The 19,113-nt window shown below is 34.8% G+C and overlaps 3 protein-coding genes and 1 long non-coding RNA gene across 7 annotated transcripts; 3 read left to right on the top strand and 1 right to left on the bottom strand.

Moving 5' to 3' along the window:
* Nucleotides 1-1,199: 1,199 nt before the first annotated feature.
* On the top strand, nt 1,200-6,766 carry LOC123211552 (nuclear poly(A) polymerase 4-like). Of its 3 annotated transcripts, none has more exons than XM_044630353.1 (12): nt 1,200-1,686; nt 1,777-1,854; nt 2,535-2,642; nt 2,892-2,954; nt 3,040-3,201; nt 3,764-3,877; nt 4,005-4,067; nt 4,143-4,472; nt 4,574-4,738; nt 4,878-5,678; nt 6,093-6,170; nt 6,274-6,766. In XM_044630353.1, the coding sequence occupies exons 1-12, from the start codon at nt 1,537-1,539 to the stop codon at nt 6,304-6,306; spliced, it is 2,145 nt and encodes a 714-aa protein (XP_044486288.1). In that variant the 5' UTR covers nt 1,200-1,536; the 3' UTR covers nt 6,307-6,766. The 3 variants fall into 3 exon arrangements, with proteins under 3 accessions (XP_044486288.1, XP_044486287.1, XP_044486289.1); XM_044630352.1 differs by having other exon boundaries at nt 6,271-6,766; XM_044630354.1 differs by having other exon boundaries at nt 6,093-6,174; nt 6,271-6,766.
* A 1,767-nt stretch (nt 6,767-8,533) lies between these two features.
* Nucleotides 8,534-12,447, top strand: LOC123211002 (hexokinase-1-like). The gene is made up of 9 exons (XM_044629499.1): nt 8,534-9,075; nt 9,814-9,964; nt 10,057-10,239; nt 10,381-10,455; nt 10,606-10,758; nt 10,900-10,998; nt 11,083-11,213; nt 11,498-11,579; nt 11,855-12,447. The coding sequence occupies exons 1-9, from the start codon at nt 8,804-8,806 to the stop codon at nt 12,191-12,193; spliced, it is 1,485 nt and encodes a 494-aa protein (XP_044485434.1). The 5' UTR covers nt 8,534-8,803; the 3' UTR covers nt 12,194-12,447.
* Nucleotides 12,448-13,556: 1,109 nt separating this feature from the next.
* Nucleotides 13,557-15,267, top strand: LOC123211822. The gene is made up of 2 exons (XR_006501477.1): nt 13,557-13,852; nt 14,751-15,267. It is a non-coding gene; the product is annotated as an uncharacterized LOC123211822 (long non-coding RNA).
* A 750-nt stretch (nt 15,268-16,017) lies between these two features.
* On the bottom strand, nt 16,018-19,076 carry LOC123211821 (auxin-responsive protein IAA26-like). Of its 2 annotated transcripts, XM_044630739.1 has the most exons (6): nt 18,531-19,040; nt 17,902-18,434; nt 17,281-17,555; nt 16,699-16,846; nt 16,332-16,396; nt 16,018-16,236 (listed from the first exon to the last, which is right to left on the bottom strand). In XM_044630739.1, exons 2-6 carry the CDS (start codon nt 18,372-18,374, stop codon nt 16,199-16,201), a joined length of 999 nt encoding a protein of 332 aa, XP_044486674.1. In that variant the 5' UTR covers nt 18,375-18,434; nt 18,531-19,040; the 3' UTR covers nt 16,018-16,198. The 2 variants fall into 2 exon arrangements, 1 of the variants encoding a protein (XP_044486674.1); XR_006501476.1 differs by lacking the exons at nt 16,018-16,236; nt 16,332-16,396 and adding an exon at nt 17,013-17,109 and having other exon boundaries at nt 16,803-16,846; nt 17,220-17,555; nt 18,531-19,076.
* Between the last annotated feature and the right edge of the window lie 37 nt (nt 19,077-19,113).

The raw sequence follows: 19,113 nt of genomic DNA, 5'->3' as shown, positions 1-19,113 counted from the left end.
TTGCATATATATATATATATAATTCATTTCTCTCTTATAATGGAACAATGATGTATGATTGTTATTTAATAATATTTAGTAATATAAATTTTGTAATGAAATCACAAATATATATTTAAAAAGTGTAATTTTTAATTAAAATAAAAAATTCATATATTTAAAATTTTTGGTGGGTCATACTCTATTGGTTATACTACACCTGTGACCCTTATTGAAGATGGATGCCCCTAGGGGATCAATCATAAAGGATTTATTTCTCTTTGAGGATGCGCAAATTGTTCTTCCCCTCCCTCATGATTCATCCACCCGCGAGTTAGGTGACCACCAAACCACGTGGTGAAATAGTCGTGGAACATGTTTATTGTTGTTATCAACAATCAAGGCAGACTAAGCTTAATACAATATCTCAAATTCTTAAAACGTAAAACAAAACGTTGGTATAGCTTGGAATTGAGACATTGGGATTGCCAAGCGTACCAAAAACATTGGAAAAAGACACAAGTCTCCTCGACAATCAACTCATGAAGCACGTGTCAAAACACAGCCTGTCTTAACGCTCATTTCTTTTGCACTGCTAAGTCAAGAAAAGCGTCTAGAATATTATTCTTTTTGTATTTGCTGTCTTTTTTAATTTTATCATAAGATTTGAATCAAATGTTAACCATATGATTGTGTTTCTGAACAAACACGTGTCAACAAGATACTGATGATATAGGACTCACCAACCAAATGCTAATCATAATTATTATTTAAATTATTAATAATTTTAATGCTGGGGTATTCAAATTATATTCCACCAGTAGTTCCTCTGGGTATATTCTCCTTTATGAATTATTATGATACTCCCCATTAAATTCAATCTTAGAAAAATGTACTTAATGTAAATATCAACATTTTATAAATTTATCATGTAGTATACTTCAAAGAAGGAAGAAATTTTGTACAATTATATTTTTGAATTTTGTATGCTTGGACTTTAGGCGTTAATTTAATTAAAAGATATAAGATTAAATTTCATTGGATCTTTTCAAATGTTTCACCCATCCCATGTCTAACAAAGATTTTACAATCAAAATAATATCTGGATCACATCCCCAAAACGACAACGTTTTCAAATGCCAAAGCTAACAATTGACACGTGTCAAACGAAGAGGAGTACAAATCCAATAACGCACACTGCTTAACTCTTCATTCCGAATCCGGATTGGAAACGAAAAACAGACAACAAAAAAATTTAAAAAAAACACAGATATTATAAAAAGCACCGATTCACCCATTAAAATATCCCATAAAAATCAACCCAGAACTCTCTCTCTTTCTCTTTCTCTTTTCCTTTGGGTTCAATTGGAATTAGATCTGAACCTGTCAATTAAAAATTTTCTTTAGGGTTTTGAGTTTGTCTTCAATTATCTATAGGTTGTCTTAAAATTTGTTGAGTTCCTGGTTTTTGCGTTCAGTTTGCGACATTGAGTTGTTCGGTTTTTACAATTTCGTAAAAAATTTGAGAAATTAGGATCTCTTTTAGCGCTTATCGGGATGCTGAGTTCGGAGAGAATGAGCGCGTCGCCACCATCGACAACGGCGCCGTCACCGCCTCATCCACCTAAGCAGTATGGAGTTACGAAGCCAATATCGATGTTGGGACCGACAGAGGCTGATATTCAGAGAACCCTCGAATTAGAGAAGGTTTTTTTTTTTTAACTTCTTTATTATATTTTGTAATTGTTTTAAATTTTTGCTGTTTGTAGTTTTCACTTATTTGTTTTGTCTTTACAGTTTTTGGTTGAAGCCGGGCTTTATGAGAGCAAAGAGGAAGCAGCGAAGAGAGAAGAGGTTCTGGGTCGAATCAGACAGGTGTTTACTATCTTTTCTTTCTTGTGGTATTTTTGAATTATTGTGAAATTTAAAGTCTGGTTTTTTATTTTTTTTATTTTCTTTTTTTGTTCTATTAATTGCTTGACAGTAAATTTAGCTTGTTTTCGAACGTGTTCATAGTTGTAGAGGGTATATGTGGTTTCAGTGTATTGTATCTAGATTGGCTTCATTTATATAGAAGTGAAACGTGGGTCAATTTTGATAAATTATTTTAGTATCAGCTGATAGCATTTTTATTTTATTTCTTATTTGCGTTGATTAAGTCTTAGCTCTGTTTTGAAGATTTTAACAAGTCTGCAACAGTAAGAAAGTTTAGTTGGAATATATTGGACTGATTCTCCCTGGAAATGACTAGGTTAAATTAAGAGTTAAGAATGGTTGGGATATAAATGAGGAGGTCCAAAATTTGAAAATTATGCTTGCATTGTTCGGTGTGCTGTCTCCCTGAATTCATCTTTATATAATTGTATCACCCGAGATAATAAATTCTTATAGTTGATATTTAAGGTAGGTTTAGTAAAAAATTTTATAAAATTATCATACAAAATTTTATAAAATTACAATACCTAATTTTTTGCTTAACTGTACTTTTTGATCTGTGCTTTCTGTATTTATATTTCCTTGCCAAGTTCACATAACCTCTCCCTTTATGCGCACAGATTGTTAAAAATTGGGTGAAGGATCTTACTCGTTTGAGGGGATACTCTGATCAGATGGTGGCGGATGCAAATGCTTTAATTTTTACTTTCGGGTCTTATCGTCTTGGGGTATGGTTTAGTGGCAGTGCATCTCTCTTTTTTTTATTTTTAAATAATCGTGAAGAGTTCACTTGTTCTTGTCACCATCTTCTTCTTGTTCTGTTCTGGCGACAAAGGAGACCTGGTCAATCTTCTTGTACTTGCTAGTATTCTAATTGTGTAACTTGTTAGCACTTCAGTTTTTCATCTGATTGCCATTTGATTCTCATGTTATCTTACATCATTTGGAGATCTGGCTTAATCTTATTACGGTGTTAGGTACATGGTCCTGGTGCTGACATAGACACACTATGTGTTGGACCATCCTATGTCAATCGAGAGGTAAAAACTGAAGTTAGGTTATCTTATTTATTTGAATTTTCTAACGATTTTATTTTTGTGTATCTAATCCATTGGCCTTTTGCAGGAAGATTTCTTCTTTATATTACATAACATCCTGGCAGAAATGGAAGAAGTTACAGAACTGCAGCCTGTTCCAGATGCTCATGTCCCAGTGATGAAATTTAAGTTTGATGGAATATCAATTGACCTTCTATACGCAAGTATCTCTCTCTTGGTTGTACCAGAAGTGAGTTTATATTACATTCATATAATTGATTGCCAACTATTATATGCGGATTGTTACTCTCTTTTTTCAATTATGTGCATACATCTTCACTGTTCCAGTTTGGATATTAATATTGAAATCAAATTACAATTTGGTATCCTTATTAGATATTCATTGTTTATTGCCCATTAAATATGAGCTCTTCAGTGTGAATGAAATGGTATTGACTGATATGATAGTGCATAGTATTTTAGTGGTTGTGATGAACTACTTTGTCTTAGTAGATGAGTGCTTTTACTGCAAATAATCAGTTCTTCTATGTTTGGAGGCATATTACTACTGTTTTAATGTTATTTCTATGAGCAAATGATAAGGTAGGAAAGAGATGTGTGAGTCTGAAGTTTCAAACTATATGCTTTATTTTTTTATTTAGTGAGAGTGTCTGCAGCAGTTAAACATGTTTTGTGGGGCTGTTGTGGTTATTGAAATGGGATTTTTGGGGAAGCAGAACTTTCCTTATTGTCATTTTCTCCATAATAATTGGTGAAGCTGAATGGAGTTGTTGTTTCTTATTGTCTGACAGGATTTGGACATCTCTGACATATCTGTATTGTATGATGTTGATGAACCAACTGTTCGGAGTCTCAATGGATGTCGTGTTGCAGATCAAATTCTTAAGCTTGTTCCAAATGTTGAGGTGAAATGTTTTGTATCAGATGATTCGTATGTGTTTTACTGGATACATGTGACCCCCTCTTTATAATTTTACCTTATTATCTATTTTCTACTTATATTACTAAGCCTGAATTTTCTATGCACTGTAGCATTTTTGCACAACGCTCAGATGTTTAAAGTTCTGGGCTAAAAGGCGTGGTGTTTACTCTAATGTAAGTGAATCAGTTTTTACTGACTGAATTATTTGTTATTCCTGATTTCTTATTGTCTCCATGTTTGGTATTTAGGTGACTGGATTTCTTGGTGGTGTGAACTGGGCACTTCTCACAGCTCGTGTATGCCAGCTTTACCCTAATGCTGTTCCTAGCATGATTGTTGCTCGGTTTTTTCGGGTTTACACACTATGGCGCTGGCCTAACCCAGTCATGCTATGTGCAATCGAGGAGGCTGAGCTTGGGTTTTCTGTTTGGGACCCTCGTAAAAATCCTCGTGACAAAACCCATCATATGCCGATCATAACACCTGCTTACCCATGCATGAATTCTAGCTATAATGTGTCAACAAGCACTCTCCGTGTTATGATGGATCAGTTTCAATACGGTAAAAAGATTTGTGAGGTGAGAAACTAGATAATTTTCTTCCTTTCATGTTTGGATTTTCTTTCTGTCATGTTCAATGTTAACTACTGATTTCTGGTCTACTTTTTGCCTAAATTCAGGAAATAGAGTTGAATAAAGCTCAATGGAGTGCTCTGTTTGAACCATATTTGTTTTTTGAAGGCTACAAGAACTATCTCCAAGTTGACATAATTGCAGCTGATGTTGATGATTTGCGAACTTGGAAAGGTTGGGTGGAATCTCGACTAAGGCAGCTGACTCTGATGGTAATGTTTATGGCTTTGAGATGCTTTGAGTGTGGGAAGATTGTCTCAAAGTTGAAGTTATCCATACATTTGCAAATTTGTGTGAACAGATTCCCCATTTTTTATAGCGTAATCATATCCTCCATTGTGAAATATGCAGATTGAGCGTGACACATATGGCAAATTGCAATGCCATCCTTATCCTCATGAGTATGTAGATTCATCCAAGCCATGCTCCCATTCTGCATTCTTTATGGGCTTACAAAGAAAACGAGGAGAAATGGTCCAGGAGGGGCAGCAGTTTGATATTCGTGGTACAGTTGAAGAATTTAAGCATTCAATAAATATGTATATGTTTTGGAAGCCAGGGATGGAAATATGTGTTTCTCATGTTCGTCGTAAGCAGATTCCTTCTTATGTTTTTCCAGAAGGTTATAAACGATCTCGACACCCAAAATTTTCATCTCAGCTGCAGTCTGATAAGCAATGCTGTGAAGACAGTGATGCACATCAGACTGGATCTGGTGATAGATTATTTAAAAGGAAAAAAGATACAGATGCTATGGAGCAAGATACTCCAGGAAAACGACAGTCCATTAGCCCTCAGAAGCAGGATTCTGCATCTCCAGAGCGTATGGCACCAAGTAGCTTGAGTTCTAGGACTGGATCAAATTCAGGCCCGATTAACCCAAATAAAAGGATGCTGGATCAGGAGATTGCTGAGGTTGGAAATCTCTTAAACTCCAGCAATACATCTGTGACAAGTTATGATGTTGGAAATGAGTCTGTAGCAGGTAGCACTGAGGGAAATAATGGAAGCATTGATGGGAGTGTTGAAGGGAGCAATAACCTAGGATCTTCTCAAAGCGATTCTTGTGATGCAGATTCTAAATCCCTCTCGGAGAATGGGAATCTTGATGGCAGTGGAGTATTTTACAATGGAACGCAGGGAGAGTTAGAGGTTTTGGATTTAAGTTCCTTAACTTCTATTCATCTTTCATGATTTTGATGCTTTGGTTTTCAATTTACCAGCTTTCTTGGTTCTATTCTTGACATGATTCTGTTAAGTGCTAAATTCTTATAATTTCAAGTCATGTAGATTGTGATTACAAATGCAATGGAGACATAAAGAATAATTTAAGGAAATTCTATTTATGTTCTTGATTTTATTTGAATGACGACTAAAATCCTGGTTGTGTCATTTGTATCATATCTTAGAAGTTGGATTGTTTGGGCATTTTTACCCTATTTGGAGAACCATGTGTAAGAAATACTTTCAAATCTTACAGGTTTTTGTTTCTTCATTTTGAAGATGATTTGTTTATGAGCTCTGACCAATCTACCTAATATTTGTTTCTTTATTCTTCTTGTGAAGCCAAATACTAGCCTCGGAGAAGTTTTGCAATCTATGGGCGGAATGGACTCAGAAACTGTGCAGAAAACCAGTTATAAGGCAAGTATCTGATAATTTGAATCAGTTTTTTTGTGTATTTTCTTTCAATGCTTTTCTTTATACTGTTCTTTTCTTGCATTTCTTTTGGCTTGCTTTATAGCAGGCTGAGTTTGACGACAACAGTATAAGAGATTAGTAGTCACATAGAAACCCTTGTATCATCAGTTATAATCTAATGGCTCAGAAGAGAGGGGAAAGCCAACAATTCTGGTAAGTGCTATTTAAGTTGGTGGCTTTGATTCCTTTCGTTTTTTGCAGACATGCTTGTGAGTCTATCTTAGTGAGTAAACCATCTTTAAGGCATGATCTGAAAGAGAGTTGTGGGATGCAGCTTGGCCATCATTTCTGTACAGTTATTTTTTTTATTTTTCCTTCGTCTTGTTAGTAGTATTCTGTTCTGCACAATCAATGAGCTCTTCCAAGCTCGGAAAGTTAGATGTTTGTTTTTATTATTTTTGTGCTGACAATCTCCTACTGTGGTAATCTCCCTAATGAAGGGGTGGTGGGTATTCTGTGTCTCAGTCTTGTTCTTATTCTACACAACTTGTGTATACGCTGTGATGAAATGTAATAACGTTATGTTGGACCTCTCTGTATCTCTTCTTGTGCCCTTTACTTTGTTTCTGTTATTTTGTTTTATTTTTCTAACATATAACGAGCGAACGAGAATGAGTTACGGGATTTTCATCGTGAGTGGCTGGTTGTAGTTCCGCGGCTATCACAAGATGCCCAGCCAGGCGTGTTTTCAGTGTAAACTTATTGACAAAAGATCTTTTGCCCCCTATAGTTTGAGAAAGTAATTTCGGACATTTAGGATATATATCAATCGAATTACACCCAAGAGTTTCATAAATGAATCATTCAAGGACCAAAACTGAAACTCCGTTACACATTAGCTACGAGTTTTTTTTTTCCCCTGTAACTCGAAATGCTAACCTTTGCATCCCATAACTTTTTTTTTTTTTCTAATTTATCACAGAATTTGAGGAAAACTCCTTAGTTTTCTGTCAAAATCCTAGTGGAATTTTTGGAAAAAAAACACTATAATGAAAATAAAATATTTCACAAAGAATATACATTAATTATTATATTTTGAAACAGATAAATTTATAAAATAAAATAAATTTTATTTTAAATTTAAAATGATAATAATATATTTATCTATCGGAAAACATTTAAAAATATAATCAAATTATTTTTTTTAAAAAGTCAATAATTAAAAAAATAAAATAAAAGAAGTGGAGGTGTAGTTATGGGATGCAAAGTGTCAAGGTTATGTATAAGTAGTTTATTATTTCAATAAGAAGGGTGTATATAGCAATTTGGCCAAATTGTCATAGTTCTCCAAACCCAAGAGTTGGTCCTTAAATCTTGAGATGGCAACAGTATGAATAAGAATAAGAGTCGAATACCTTAATTCTCGTTCTCATCTTAGTAGCAAAAATATTCTATTCTTGATACAAGGATGATGGGCAACCCTCGTCTCTTTTCCGTAGAGAAAATTTCTCTCATGGTCCCCTCTTTATCCTTGTTGGAAAAGTTTCTCATACTTTCCCTTTCCCATCCCCACTAAAAATTTAATGGAATAATGATTGAATGTTAAAATATATTTATAATAATTTGAAATATTTAAGAGTAATTTAATATATAAGAATTTAAAAAATACGTAAGAAGAAAACAAACCAAAAAGGGAGAGATTGGAAACATGTTTATCACTATTCTTGATTGAAAGATTTATAACAATCTCTATTTTTATTTTTATTAAAGAATCACTTTTTTGTTTTAAATAGAATAGCCAAAAACCCAATTTTACGGGTTAAATTGTCACCTCTAAACAATTTGATTAAAATGTTATAGTTGCAGGAAGGAGCAAATGATTTTCTTAACATAATTTTTTAAAAATAATTTTAGTTATTATCTCTCAAACTTGAAAGATTATATATATATATATATATATATATATATATATATATATATATATTTGTAATAATGTTATATTCATTATTTCATAGAAATCTTTTCAATGTCAAAAATTTGCAAATCTCTAATGCATTGAGTTTTTGGTAGTATCATTCCAATAACAACCATTTTCAAAATTAAAATAAAATTATCTTTTTAGTGAGATAACGAAAATTTTAAGCTGAATATTTGGATAATATAACTTTGAGAGTTTTTAACTTTGAGAGTTTTAAATCATAAAAAATTTGGCTAAGTTATTCATATTCGATGGAAATTTACATTGAAAAATCAATTGACACGTGTAATTTAACTGACATGACACGCGTAATTTAAATAGTAGAGAAGAAACTACAAAAACCAAAAACTAAAACAGAGCACACTTGCCGAGTTCACAACAATTCCTGTTTTCTTTCCTTAAGTATGCACGCCTCACTCTCTGAATCTTGAATCAGTCTTCCTTAACGTCTCATTTTATATGATCATTAACAAATATTAATATCTTTTTCGGAATGAATCTTCGAAAATTCCTATTTCGTGTAACAATCTATATGTATCACCATTATTAACTCATTGCACAAGTTTAATTTTGTTTATTTTGATTGAAAGACCTTCGCTTTTTATGTTTTTGGTTCCTGGGTCGTTGGAAAGATTGTGTTTTTTTATTTCGGTGAAGAATGGGGAAGACGACAGTTGTGGTGGCTTGCGCGGCGGCAGTGGCCGTTGGGTTGGGGGCAGCAGTGGTGGTGCGGCGGAGGACGAAGAGGGATGGTAACTGGGGGAAAGCAATGGGGATGTTGAAGGAGTTGGAAGAGAAGTGTGCGACGCCTGTGGCTAAATTGAAGCAAGTGGCGGATGCTATGACTGTGGAGATGCATGCTGGGCTTGCCTCTCAAGGTGGCAGTAAGCTCCAGATGATTATCAGCGTTGTGGACTCTCTCCCAACTGGGTATTTTGTTTTTTTTTTCACAAACTTTTGTGATTCCTTTAAATTTTTATAATCCATAAATCTCCCGAATCAATATCTGAACCCAGAGTTAATATGTTAGGACTAAGATTTTGAAATAGTTTATCATGAATCATACATGTGTTTGTCACGTGAGTGTGAATTTATGTGTAATGAAAGTTTGTATGATCCGCTTTTGCCCATGATATATTTGATCATAATATGTTAGGAATATGTTGAAAAAGATGATCATTTTGTAAATATGTGTTCATGTGCGCGCTTTTATATGTAAAGTGTAATGGACGTTTGTTTGATCCATTCTTTATTTAATTATATGTGGGGAGTGGTGGGTTAATTTATGGCATTCAAACTGATTAGTGTACAACATATCAGGATATGATTGATTTTGGAAATTCTCCCAACTGGGTATTCTATTTCATCCAAACTTGTATGATTTAATATGCCAGGAATTTAATTTAAAAGTTGATTAATATATATGTGCATGTGAGCGTGTGTGCGTGTGCCTTTATATGTGTGGTGGAAGTGTTTTCCATCCACTATATTTGGCGGTTAATTTTTGGCCATGACATATATTACTTAAATTGATAATTAAAAGTGTATGAAGACTTGATGGATTTTTTTTTCTGTTGTTGTGTTCTTGTTGGAGAAATTTTTGTGATAACAGAAAGTGATTTTGCAACATTATAAATTTATAAGTTCTTTTGGTTATTCCTGTTTCAGGAACGAGGAGGGGGTATATTATGCATTGGACCTTGGGGGAACCAATTTCCGTGTGTTGAGAGTGCAATTGGGAGGCAAGGGTGTTCGTCTAGTTAGCCAAGAATTTACCGAGGTGTCAATTCCTCCTAATCTGATGACTGGAACTTCAGTTGTAAGTGCTGTGTCCTTGAACCAATTTTCAGCAAAATTTAAGTTGATTTATATATAAGGTATCACAAATCTGAAAAATGAATGTGATTGCAGGCTCTTTTTGACTATATAGCAGCAGAGCTTGCAAAATTTGTTGCTCAAGAAGGTCCAGAATATAAACTTCCTCCTGGTAGACAAAGGGAGCTAGGTTTTACCTTCTCTTTCCCAGTGATGCAAACATCAATCACTTCTGGAATTATAGATAGGTGGACAAAAGGATTCTCTATAGATGATGCGGTTGGTACTTATTTCTAAGAATGCCTTTATATTCTTTCCATCAATTTTAATTTTGGCTGAAATATTAACACTACTACTCCAGAATTAGATGTCATTGGTATTCTTTTCCTATTGATTATGTTCTTAGCTTCAATTTAATAGGTTGGACAAGATGTGGTGGCAAAATTGTCAGAAGCTATGCGAAAACAAGGCCTTGATATGCGTGTGTCAGCTCTTGTAAGTTGAAGCTGTAAATTTACTTTGAGGACTTTTATGCAAACTTGTGAGGATTTTCCAATATTTGATGTTTAAATGTCTACCTGGTGTGCAATTGCTTAACAAATTTTGCTTTTAAAATATTATCTTGATATTCATTGTTAATACCAGGTGAATGACACAGTTGGAACATTAGCTGGAGGAAGGTATGAAGATCCTGATGTTGTTGCTGCTGTCATTTTAGGCACTGGTACAAATGCAGCATACGTGGAGCGTGCACAAGCAATTCCAAAATGGCACGGTTCATCTAGATCTGGAGATATGGTTAGTAAGTTTATAATAAATTACACCCTCTGTATTACCTAGCTATTTGCCATTGAGAAGAATGCATTCAGAGTTTGAATCATCAAATGGCAATCAAGAAGGATAATGGTAATGGAGGAGGCTATCAATCTCTGATTGCAGGTTATCAACATGGAGTGGGGTAACTTTTGGTCATCACACTTTCCACTATCAGAGTATGATCACGCACTGGATGCTGAGAGTTTGAACCCTGGTGACCAGGTAAACTTCTAAAGTTTTTATTTTTTTTTAGCTCCTCTAGCAAACATGACATATGTTCTTATAATTTTTAATCGATTCTGACAGATTTTTGAGAAAATGATGTCCGGTATGTATTTGGGGGAGATTGTACGCAAAGTTTTATTGAGGATGGCTGAAGAAGCTGCAATTTTCGGTGTCAGTGTTCCACCAAAACTTAAAGAGCCTTTTGTATTGAGGTAATTCCCTAGGTTTTATTTGACCATCGTTTAAATTTTTGTAAGTTTCTTTCGATAACACTGAATTTACTCTTCTTGCTCCTGTCTCTGCAATGTTCTACAAGGGAGGTTTAAAGAGGGAAAATCAGATGTAATGTCCACTTGTTTACTGTCAATTCTGTGTCCTTTAGGTTGTACTAACTTACGTTTGTATGTGTTACTTCGAGTATTCTATCATTGAACTTGAATTAACGTAATGATAAAAGAATTAGTATCTACATAATGTTTTGTGATCGAATCTGCAGGACGCCTGATATGTCAGCTATACATCATGACACTTCCTCTGATCTTAAAGTTGTGGATAAAAAATTGAAGGAGGTTTTAGAGGTAACTTTCTAATCTCAATGTCTAGGTATTTGTGTTTTACTTCACCCCAGCTTCCATTGTATGGCTTTGTCCATGATTGAGTGTCTGCAGTTCTGTTATTCGTTTTATTTACAATTGTAGAGCAGTATATGATGGTACAAGATACTTCCATAATTCCATTTTAGTTTCTCTCTTACAGAGATTAAGAATATTTAATCTCCTTTGTAAAACAAATAACCAACTGCTGAAGTACTTTTATGCGTATTTATGTTTATTATTTGCCGCTTCTGCTGCAGGTATCTAATACTTCCTTGAAAGTGAGAAAAATTATAGTTGATGTTTGCAACATTATTGCCATACGTGGGGCTCGTCTTGCAGCTGCTGGGATCTTGGGTGTCCTGAAGAAAATTGGCAGAGATACATTGAAGGATGGGAGTAAACAGAGGACAGTGATAGCCATGGATGGCGGATTGTATGAACACTACAGTGTCTTCAGCAAATGCTTGGAGACTACCCTAGAGGAATTGTTCGGTGAGGAAGTATTTAAAAACATTGTCATCAAGCACTCTAATGACGGCTCAGGCATTGGGGCTGCCCTTCTTGCCGCATCACACTCCAAGTACCTTGAATATTAGTCGTTCCAAATTTGTCTGCATTCTCGTCTAATTTTTTGAACCTCTGCTTCTCATTGTTCATGTTTCCATTTCTGAATTCTGTATAGGAGACTGTTGCCATGAATTTTAGATTCATGGCTTCCGGAGTTTGTTATATATGTGGATTGAACTTTTTACAAGCAGGACTTTGAAGCAGCCATGCTTTTATGCTGCAACCTGCCATTCTTGTGATGAACTTAATAAATTGGAAAATCAAAGTTTTTGTTTTTGGTATATTCTAATTACAGATGTCCCCCATATTGCAGATAGATATGTTACATTATCAGTCAGAATCTTACTATTTCAACTGCATATATAAGAGATGAAGCAAGGCCAAAATTTATGGCTAACAGAAATGAGATAGATGATTTAGTTAATTGCCTGAGATGGAAGTTAAGTCAGAGAGTGGATTCGTATTACAACCAATAGATACAGTGCTGCCTGTCTTGACATTGATGATGGCCATGAAACCTGTACAAGGCATAATCATCAGTTGAGCATTTAGCTTTGACAATATTGTTTGTTTGCATAAGAATTATATAAAAAATAAAATGAACATGGTTGTGACTTGCTCACTTATGAAGAAAACGACAATGCTCTCACGATAGACACGGGATAAGAAACAACCTTGAAATGATATATATGTATTTAAAGACATTTAAATTACTGGTAGCCTGTAGATCCCACTTTGAAATTACATATTAATAAATTTATTTATTTATTTATCTTAAACAAGTTATTATTTATTCTAGTGTTTAGGGATTAATGAGTTGAGCAGGTTTTTAATTATTCAAGTATTCTTTCAAGATTGAAAACTAAAAACCTTATACATGTAAATCAGGTGTGTGAGCGTTGGGTTAATCTTTTCAGATGAGATTTTTAAAACGATTGAAAAGGAAAGATTTAATCCATAAACTAGATTGAAAGATAAATACAACAACAAATTGATTGTGCTTTGACCAAGAGAGAAGGATTCTCATTAGAATATAAACAAATAACAAGTGGGGGGTGCCCATATATTGCTGCTCTTCCAAAGGGGAATGAAATCACAGTTGAAATTTGAGAAAGCTTTCCCTTTCACCACCACTTGAGGATAATGGAAAATGCATACATACATACATACATACATACACATGAAAAGTATTTCATGAATCACTATTCTTATCTAACATATACTAAGCTATAAGAAATCTAATCATACCCAAATTTCCTTCTTATTAATCTCTCTTTCACTAACAATACCAGAATGTGATAAAAATTCTCTCCCTTGCATTCATATGAAAATATGGAAAGGAGTATGTGACATGTTGAATCATACTTTTGATAATACTTGTAATACTTCATATTTTACAAACCAGATAGATATTATGTATCATTCACTGGAAACATCCATCATCCAAAATACATTAAATAAAGGCGAAAATTGCACCAAAACAAAACCCCACTTACAAGACCCTACCATTACTCGACTTTCCAATGCCCCATAAAAAAAAATACAGCATAAAGACACTGGGAGAGAGAGACCTAGAGACTCAATTTCAATGGCTATCCACAAGACAGTTTCCACTCTAAAACTCTGCCATGTTTGGTGGCGCTACCGCCGCCGTGGATGGCCGAGCATAAGTTGACTCCTACATACATGTATGCATCCACTCTTCTCTTCGGTATATTGATTGTACGTATAGTGAATGTATATGGCATACAGGATTTATCCAGGCAGCTCAGTAGACAAATAAAAAAGTTATAAATTCAGTTTGTGTATTACTAGCTTTATTACAAGTTATTGTACTTTTGTCTCTCTACCATTGTTGGTTTTGTTGGTTGTTTGTATTATAAGTAATCATCATTCTCTAATGTTTTGAGATCGACTGAGAAATGGGGAAGCATTTTCTAATTGATCTATATATAGCTCCTTGTAATTAACTACAAATATTGAGACTTTATTCTTGGATTTTATTGTTGGAGTGAAAATTTTGGTTGTTTTGATGCATTTTAGAATTTAGCTGACATTTTTAATTTTCTGTAATTGATGCCCTGCCACCAATGTCTCAAATTCTATTCTTAGTAATGCCCTCAATAATTTTATGTAAGAAACTCTTGATTAAGAATAATCAATCATGGAATTTCTCAAAAAATCCAGTTTAATTACTAGGAAGAGAAGCAAGAATTTCTTCAAAAGATGTGACAATGAAGCCATCAGCCTGGTACTGAGAATCCTCTCTGTTTCTCTCGATTGCAGTTGAAGTAAAATTAGATTTCCAAAATGGTTTCATTATAGAAGTATGATATTCACACAATATTATATCAGTCTGTCAGTATTAAATTTAACCAAGTATAAAACACAAAGTTATGTTCAGTAAAACCACTAATAATGGTGACAGATACATCAAATGGATTGGTGAGCATTAATGAGTAATTAATTTAAGTAGATATTACTGCTATAGAATTTTTATTTGGCTGAGTCTAATGAATTTTGGCAGTTGAATGGCTTTTCACCATTTATCCTCTCTGACTTCTGCAAATCTTTCAAGTATTACAGATTCCAAGATTTGGCATTATTGCACTCCTGCACCTATTCAGCTTCGTTATCACCTCTATGCATCAGCATGATTTCCCTGGAGATCTGCAATTGCAAGTCAAGGAAATAAATATAGTCTGGACATTGTATATGAAGTTTTTAATGGCTTAATTTTATGTAACATATATTGCTTGAATGGAATGTGGAACTTTCACTAAATCTTTCCAGGCTCCAGAAACAGACATTATAGAATCAGGAAATGACTTGACCTGGAAGTTTCTTGAAGCAAAGTATTCCATGTTTGTCATATTCTCTAAGTCAGATGATCGATTTATACATCCATGTTACTGCAGGCCCCCACCAAAGTTTTCTATGGCCAAGGGGATGGTGCCAGAAATTAAGCATGTATCAAGAATCTTGTCATTAGCAGTCTTCTTATTGAGAAAGTAATCTCAAATATCTATATAGTGTTGAGGTGTCTGGACTTGAACAAGAATGTACAATAAAAGCTATTCAATATACATTAGATGTGCCTAAATTTCTAGCCCCGGCCGTAACACGTGACCATATATTCTTTCAATATGCTGAACAGGGTAATTTAGATTCTTGCTTCAAATTTGAGTTCATTAACATTAAACCTGGATTCACTTGTAAGGCCAGAATGGGAAAGCCACCTGGAGAATCCTTCTAGCTAGGGAATAATGTGAAAAAACAAAAGGGCCAAACATCTCTTGCCACACAAAAAACACACAGCACATTAGTTCTTTCGACTTAGGCTGGTGTCATTTACAGACCCAAGTTAGGCACTTCCCCATGACAATGACCTTTCAGTCTTCCCCATAGCATATGATTTTTCCTTTCAACTTTTACCTAATTTTTCTTGTGCTCCTCACCATTATGCGCCCCACCAACCAAACCAACTCAATCCAAGCCTTTCAATCCGCCCTTCTTGTTCAGAATTAACAATAATCAACGGTGCAAAATCAACCAGAGATCAGACATTGCTATCAAAGACTGCTTAAGGGGCTGTTTTGAGAATAAGAGCTTCACTTTCTTTTCAGCTTTCTCCCCATCCAAAGCCTAGAGGAACCTTTGAATAGCTCAGTATTTGCCAGCTGATGAACAAGAGCTTTCAAGGAATCTAAAAAGAAAAAAAGAGCTTTACAACCCAATATTCTTCAAGGGCAAGACTTGTCAATTTTACACTGAAATGTGTTCTGGACCATGCGCTTAGTGTCACTCAAAAGCTTAGATCGGATTGTTAAGATAAGTGCAGAAGAAAAACACATAAAAAAGTTACTTAATTATATATTATATAATATTTACTGCGGTTGCAACAAAGTTCATACAAAACAAGGGAACAAAATGTCAAATGGAGAACACAAATCAAAGTCTATTCTTCAAACTTTAGTGGAGAATCTGCACAAGAGAAAAAAAAGCCTCCTCTTTTTCTTCGTTTCAATGCAGGGTTAAGTTAGTAACTTGTCGTCTTGCTTACTGCCTCCGACTGCAAAAAAATGCAACAAATTTCTGATTAAAGGACGGAAATCCTATAAATTAATCACGATTAAGCTCTTGAATGAAGTAATTAGGTACACTCACGGCTTAAGGATGAAACTTCAGAGCTCTTCAACACACGCAACCTCTTCACTGTTGAAACAAACATGCTGCAAATTCCATATTTAAAAACCAGTCTATCAAGATACTTCACTAGCAAAATGACAATCGCTACAAATGCCATTTATTTTGATTGATTAGAATACATAGATAGTAAACAAAATATGTGTCCTAAAAGAGGGAATCGCCTTTATAAGATTAGGAATCTAATGCTGTTTTCGCAGACAACCTAAACAACAAAGAACTATATACCAATGTATTATTATCGTAGGAGAAAACATCAAGTGTGGGAATATCATAATGATAAAATACGCTTAAATTGCAATAGTTAAGCAGTAATAGAGATGCTTACCGCCATGGGACATCCCCAACAAGCATCCTGTCCCCCTCATTATCCTCATAAACAAGAGTATATTCCCCAGTTCCACCCAATACACCGGTGATCGCTTTCTCTTCCTCTTGCTTGTTCACCATTCCACCAGCACATGAATCTCTTTGAGCTACACAAAGAAAGAAGCAAAAATAAGATAATCTAATTATTGACTCATTTAGTCATATAAACATGCATTTTAGGACCTAAATTAAACAAACAAACTAATAGTCCAAACTTTGCTCTTGACGTAAGTAATTTGAACTGATATTACCCCTAATGTTCCTATCTTGTACCTTAACTTAATAGACCTCACAATGACATGCATCATCAAATTTGTACAGGATTTCTCACTTGTTAACTTTGAAATCCAGGTTGTACTGGTGGCGTATTCTGTGTCAATACAGTAAACTTACGAGAAGGAAATTACTATCAACTCAACATTCTACAGCATGTGCATAGCCTTGGCAAAGCTACATAAAACCATTATTGCTCTCTTTTACCTGGAAGTTAAAAGTTTGGCCCCATGGATTGTAAATGAAAGGTTAAAATTATGTGCATCACCTGCAAGAAGGCCTCTGAAGAGTTCATCAACAGCAGTTGAGAGTTTTTCATAGCTGTCATAGGCAGTGAGATCAACTTTTCTGCCAATAGGGACACCATCCATATTGATTTTCACAAACAGACCTTTCCTGCTAGCTTCAACTGGCTTTTCATCAATATCCTTGTTTGAGACTGTATTTGGTGACTCGGAAGCTTGTTTTGAAGCACTTGTGTTTGAAAGATTCTTCCTGAATGAACGAATTGGAGGCCAACCCACCACTGAAGCAGGAGCAGTCCTATAATCAAGAAGCCATAAAAAGACTAAAAATATAAGACTTTTCATAAGAAAGGAAGATGAGTAAAAGTTTTGAATTTTGATTACGTAAACAAATATAGAAATAGCTGCAATAAACTGAAAAATAATTTTTTTTTTGGGTAAGTGTAAAAAAACTCTGCCACTCTTGCACTAAAATGGGACAACCAAGTGAAAATACATAAGAACTGAAAATAAAATATGCATGGACCACAATGGCGAGCTTACGAATTACAATGTGACCATCTGAGCGAATATTCTGGCAAAAAAAATGTTAAAAGAGGAACAGAGAAGGAGAGAGATAGAGATGAAAAAATAGGCTGACGTACCTTTTCTGAGAGCTGGTGGGCACAGCTGGGATTTTAGCAGGAGATGGAGAAGAAAATGCTTTCTTTTCTGGTGTAGACTGCAAGTCTACAACTTTAGTGCAACAGGGCTTTGAGGATTCCTTTGCCATTACAGGCAAGCTTTGTGGAGTTTGAGAAGCGACTGTTGAAGTCGTTGGGGTGGATGGGAACTGAAGAAATGAAAAGCCATTCTTGTTGTTGTTGTAATTGTTTGTGTTATTGATGGAAGGAAGGAAGTAGCCTAGAGAAAGAAGGTCGCTTCTTTCTGATATTTTGGCTTGTTTCATCGACCAATCTTCACCACCTGGTGGACCAAGCCTCAGTTCAAGCTTCTTCTCCTCTGAAGACCTCCGATTTCTCTCTCCATCTCCCATCTTAAGCCATTCTTTTTCTTTTGGAATCAAATCCAGCAGATGAGGACAAGCCTCACCATTCTTTGAAAAACGACCCTCCATGTCTAACACTAAAACCAACCTTCTCTGCCACTCCCAACACCGAAAATATAAGAGGAAAAACTGCAAAATGAACAAAAACACTTAAAAATTAGAAACCTCAAACAGTTATACAAACAAACTACAAATCAAAAAGCCAAAAACTTGTCACTCACATACCTTATAATATGGCTAACCAGAACTCAAAACCAATAAAAACCACATCTTCTTCAAACTTCTAAACTGAAACCCACATACAAGATCTTCACCACACAAAAAACCAGAGAAATCCCTCAAAAGAGAAAGCCATGAAGAAGACTGAACCAACAACACAAAGCGAAAAAAAAGAGTGCTAAATATAGCTTTAGCTAGTTATATATAAGCAAAACCACAAAGTTGATATGCCTTGTTTGTTATAAATGAGAATATAAATTTTATATATATTCTCCAAACTCAATAACACAGAACAGGAAGGGCCCGGCTAAGAAGAAGAAGAAGCATAACACACACGCAACCAGAACAGTAGTCTCTAAATAAAAACGTTGGGTTGGTTGGCTGGTTAGTTCAGGAAGCAAAGGCCAAAAAGTGCTGTTTGTAGCTGACCTCTCTACCTCTCTCTCTATATAGAATGGAAAAAATTATCTTTTTCTTTGCTTTTGTGTCTCTGTCTATGTTGTGCCTATAGGTACAGACTCTATACAATGCATACAACAAAAGAAAACTAGATTAAGCCACTGTGATCAGCACACTATCCCAAACATCC

The sequence above is a fragment of the Mangifera indica genome, chromosome 3, assembly GCF_011075055.1.
Source record: "Mangifera indica cultivar Alphonso chromosome 3, CATAS_Mindica_2.1, whole genome shotgun sequence".
NCBI lineage: Eukaryota > Viridiplantae > Streptophyta > Magnoliopsida > Sapindales > Anacardiaceae > Mangifera > Mangifera indica.
This window is presented reverse-complemented; position numbering and strand designations above follow the sequence as displayed.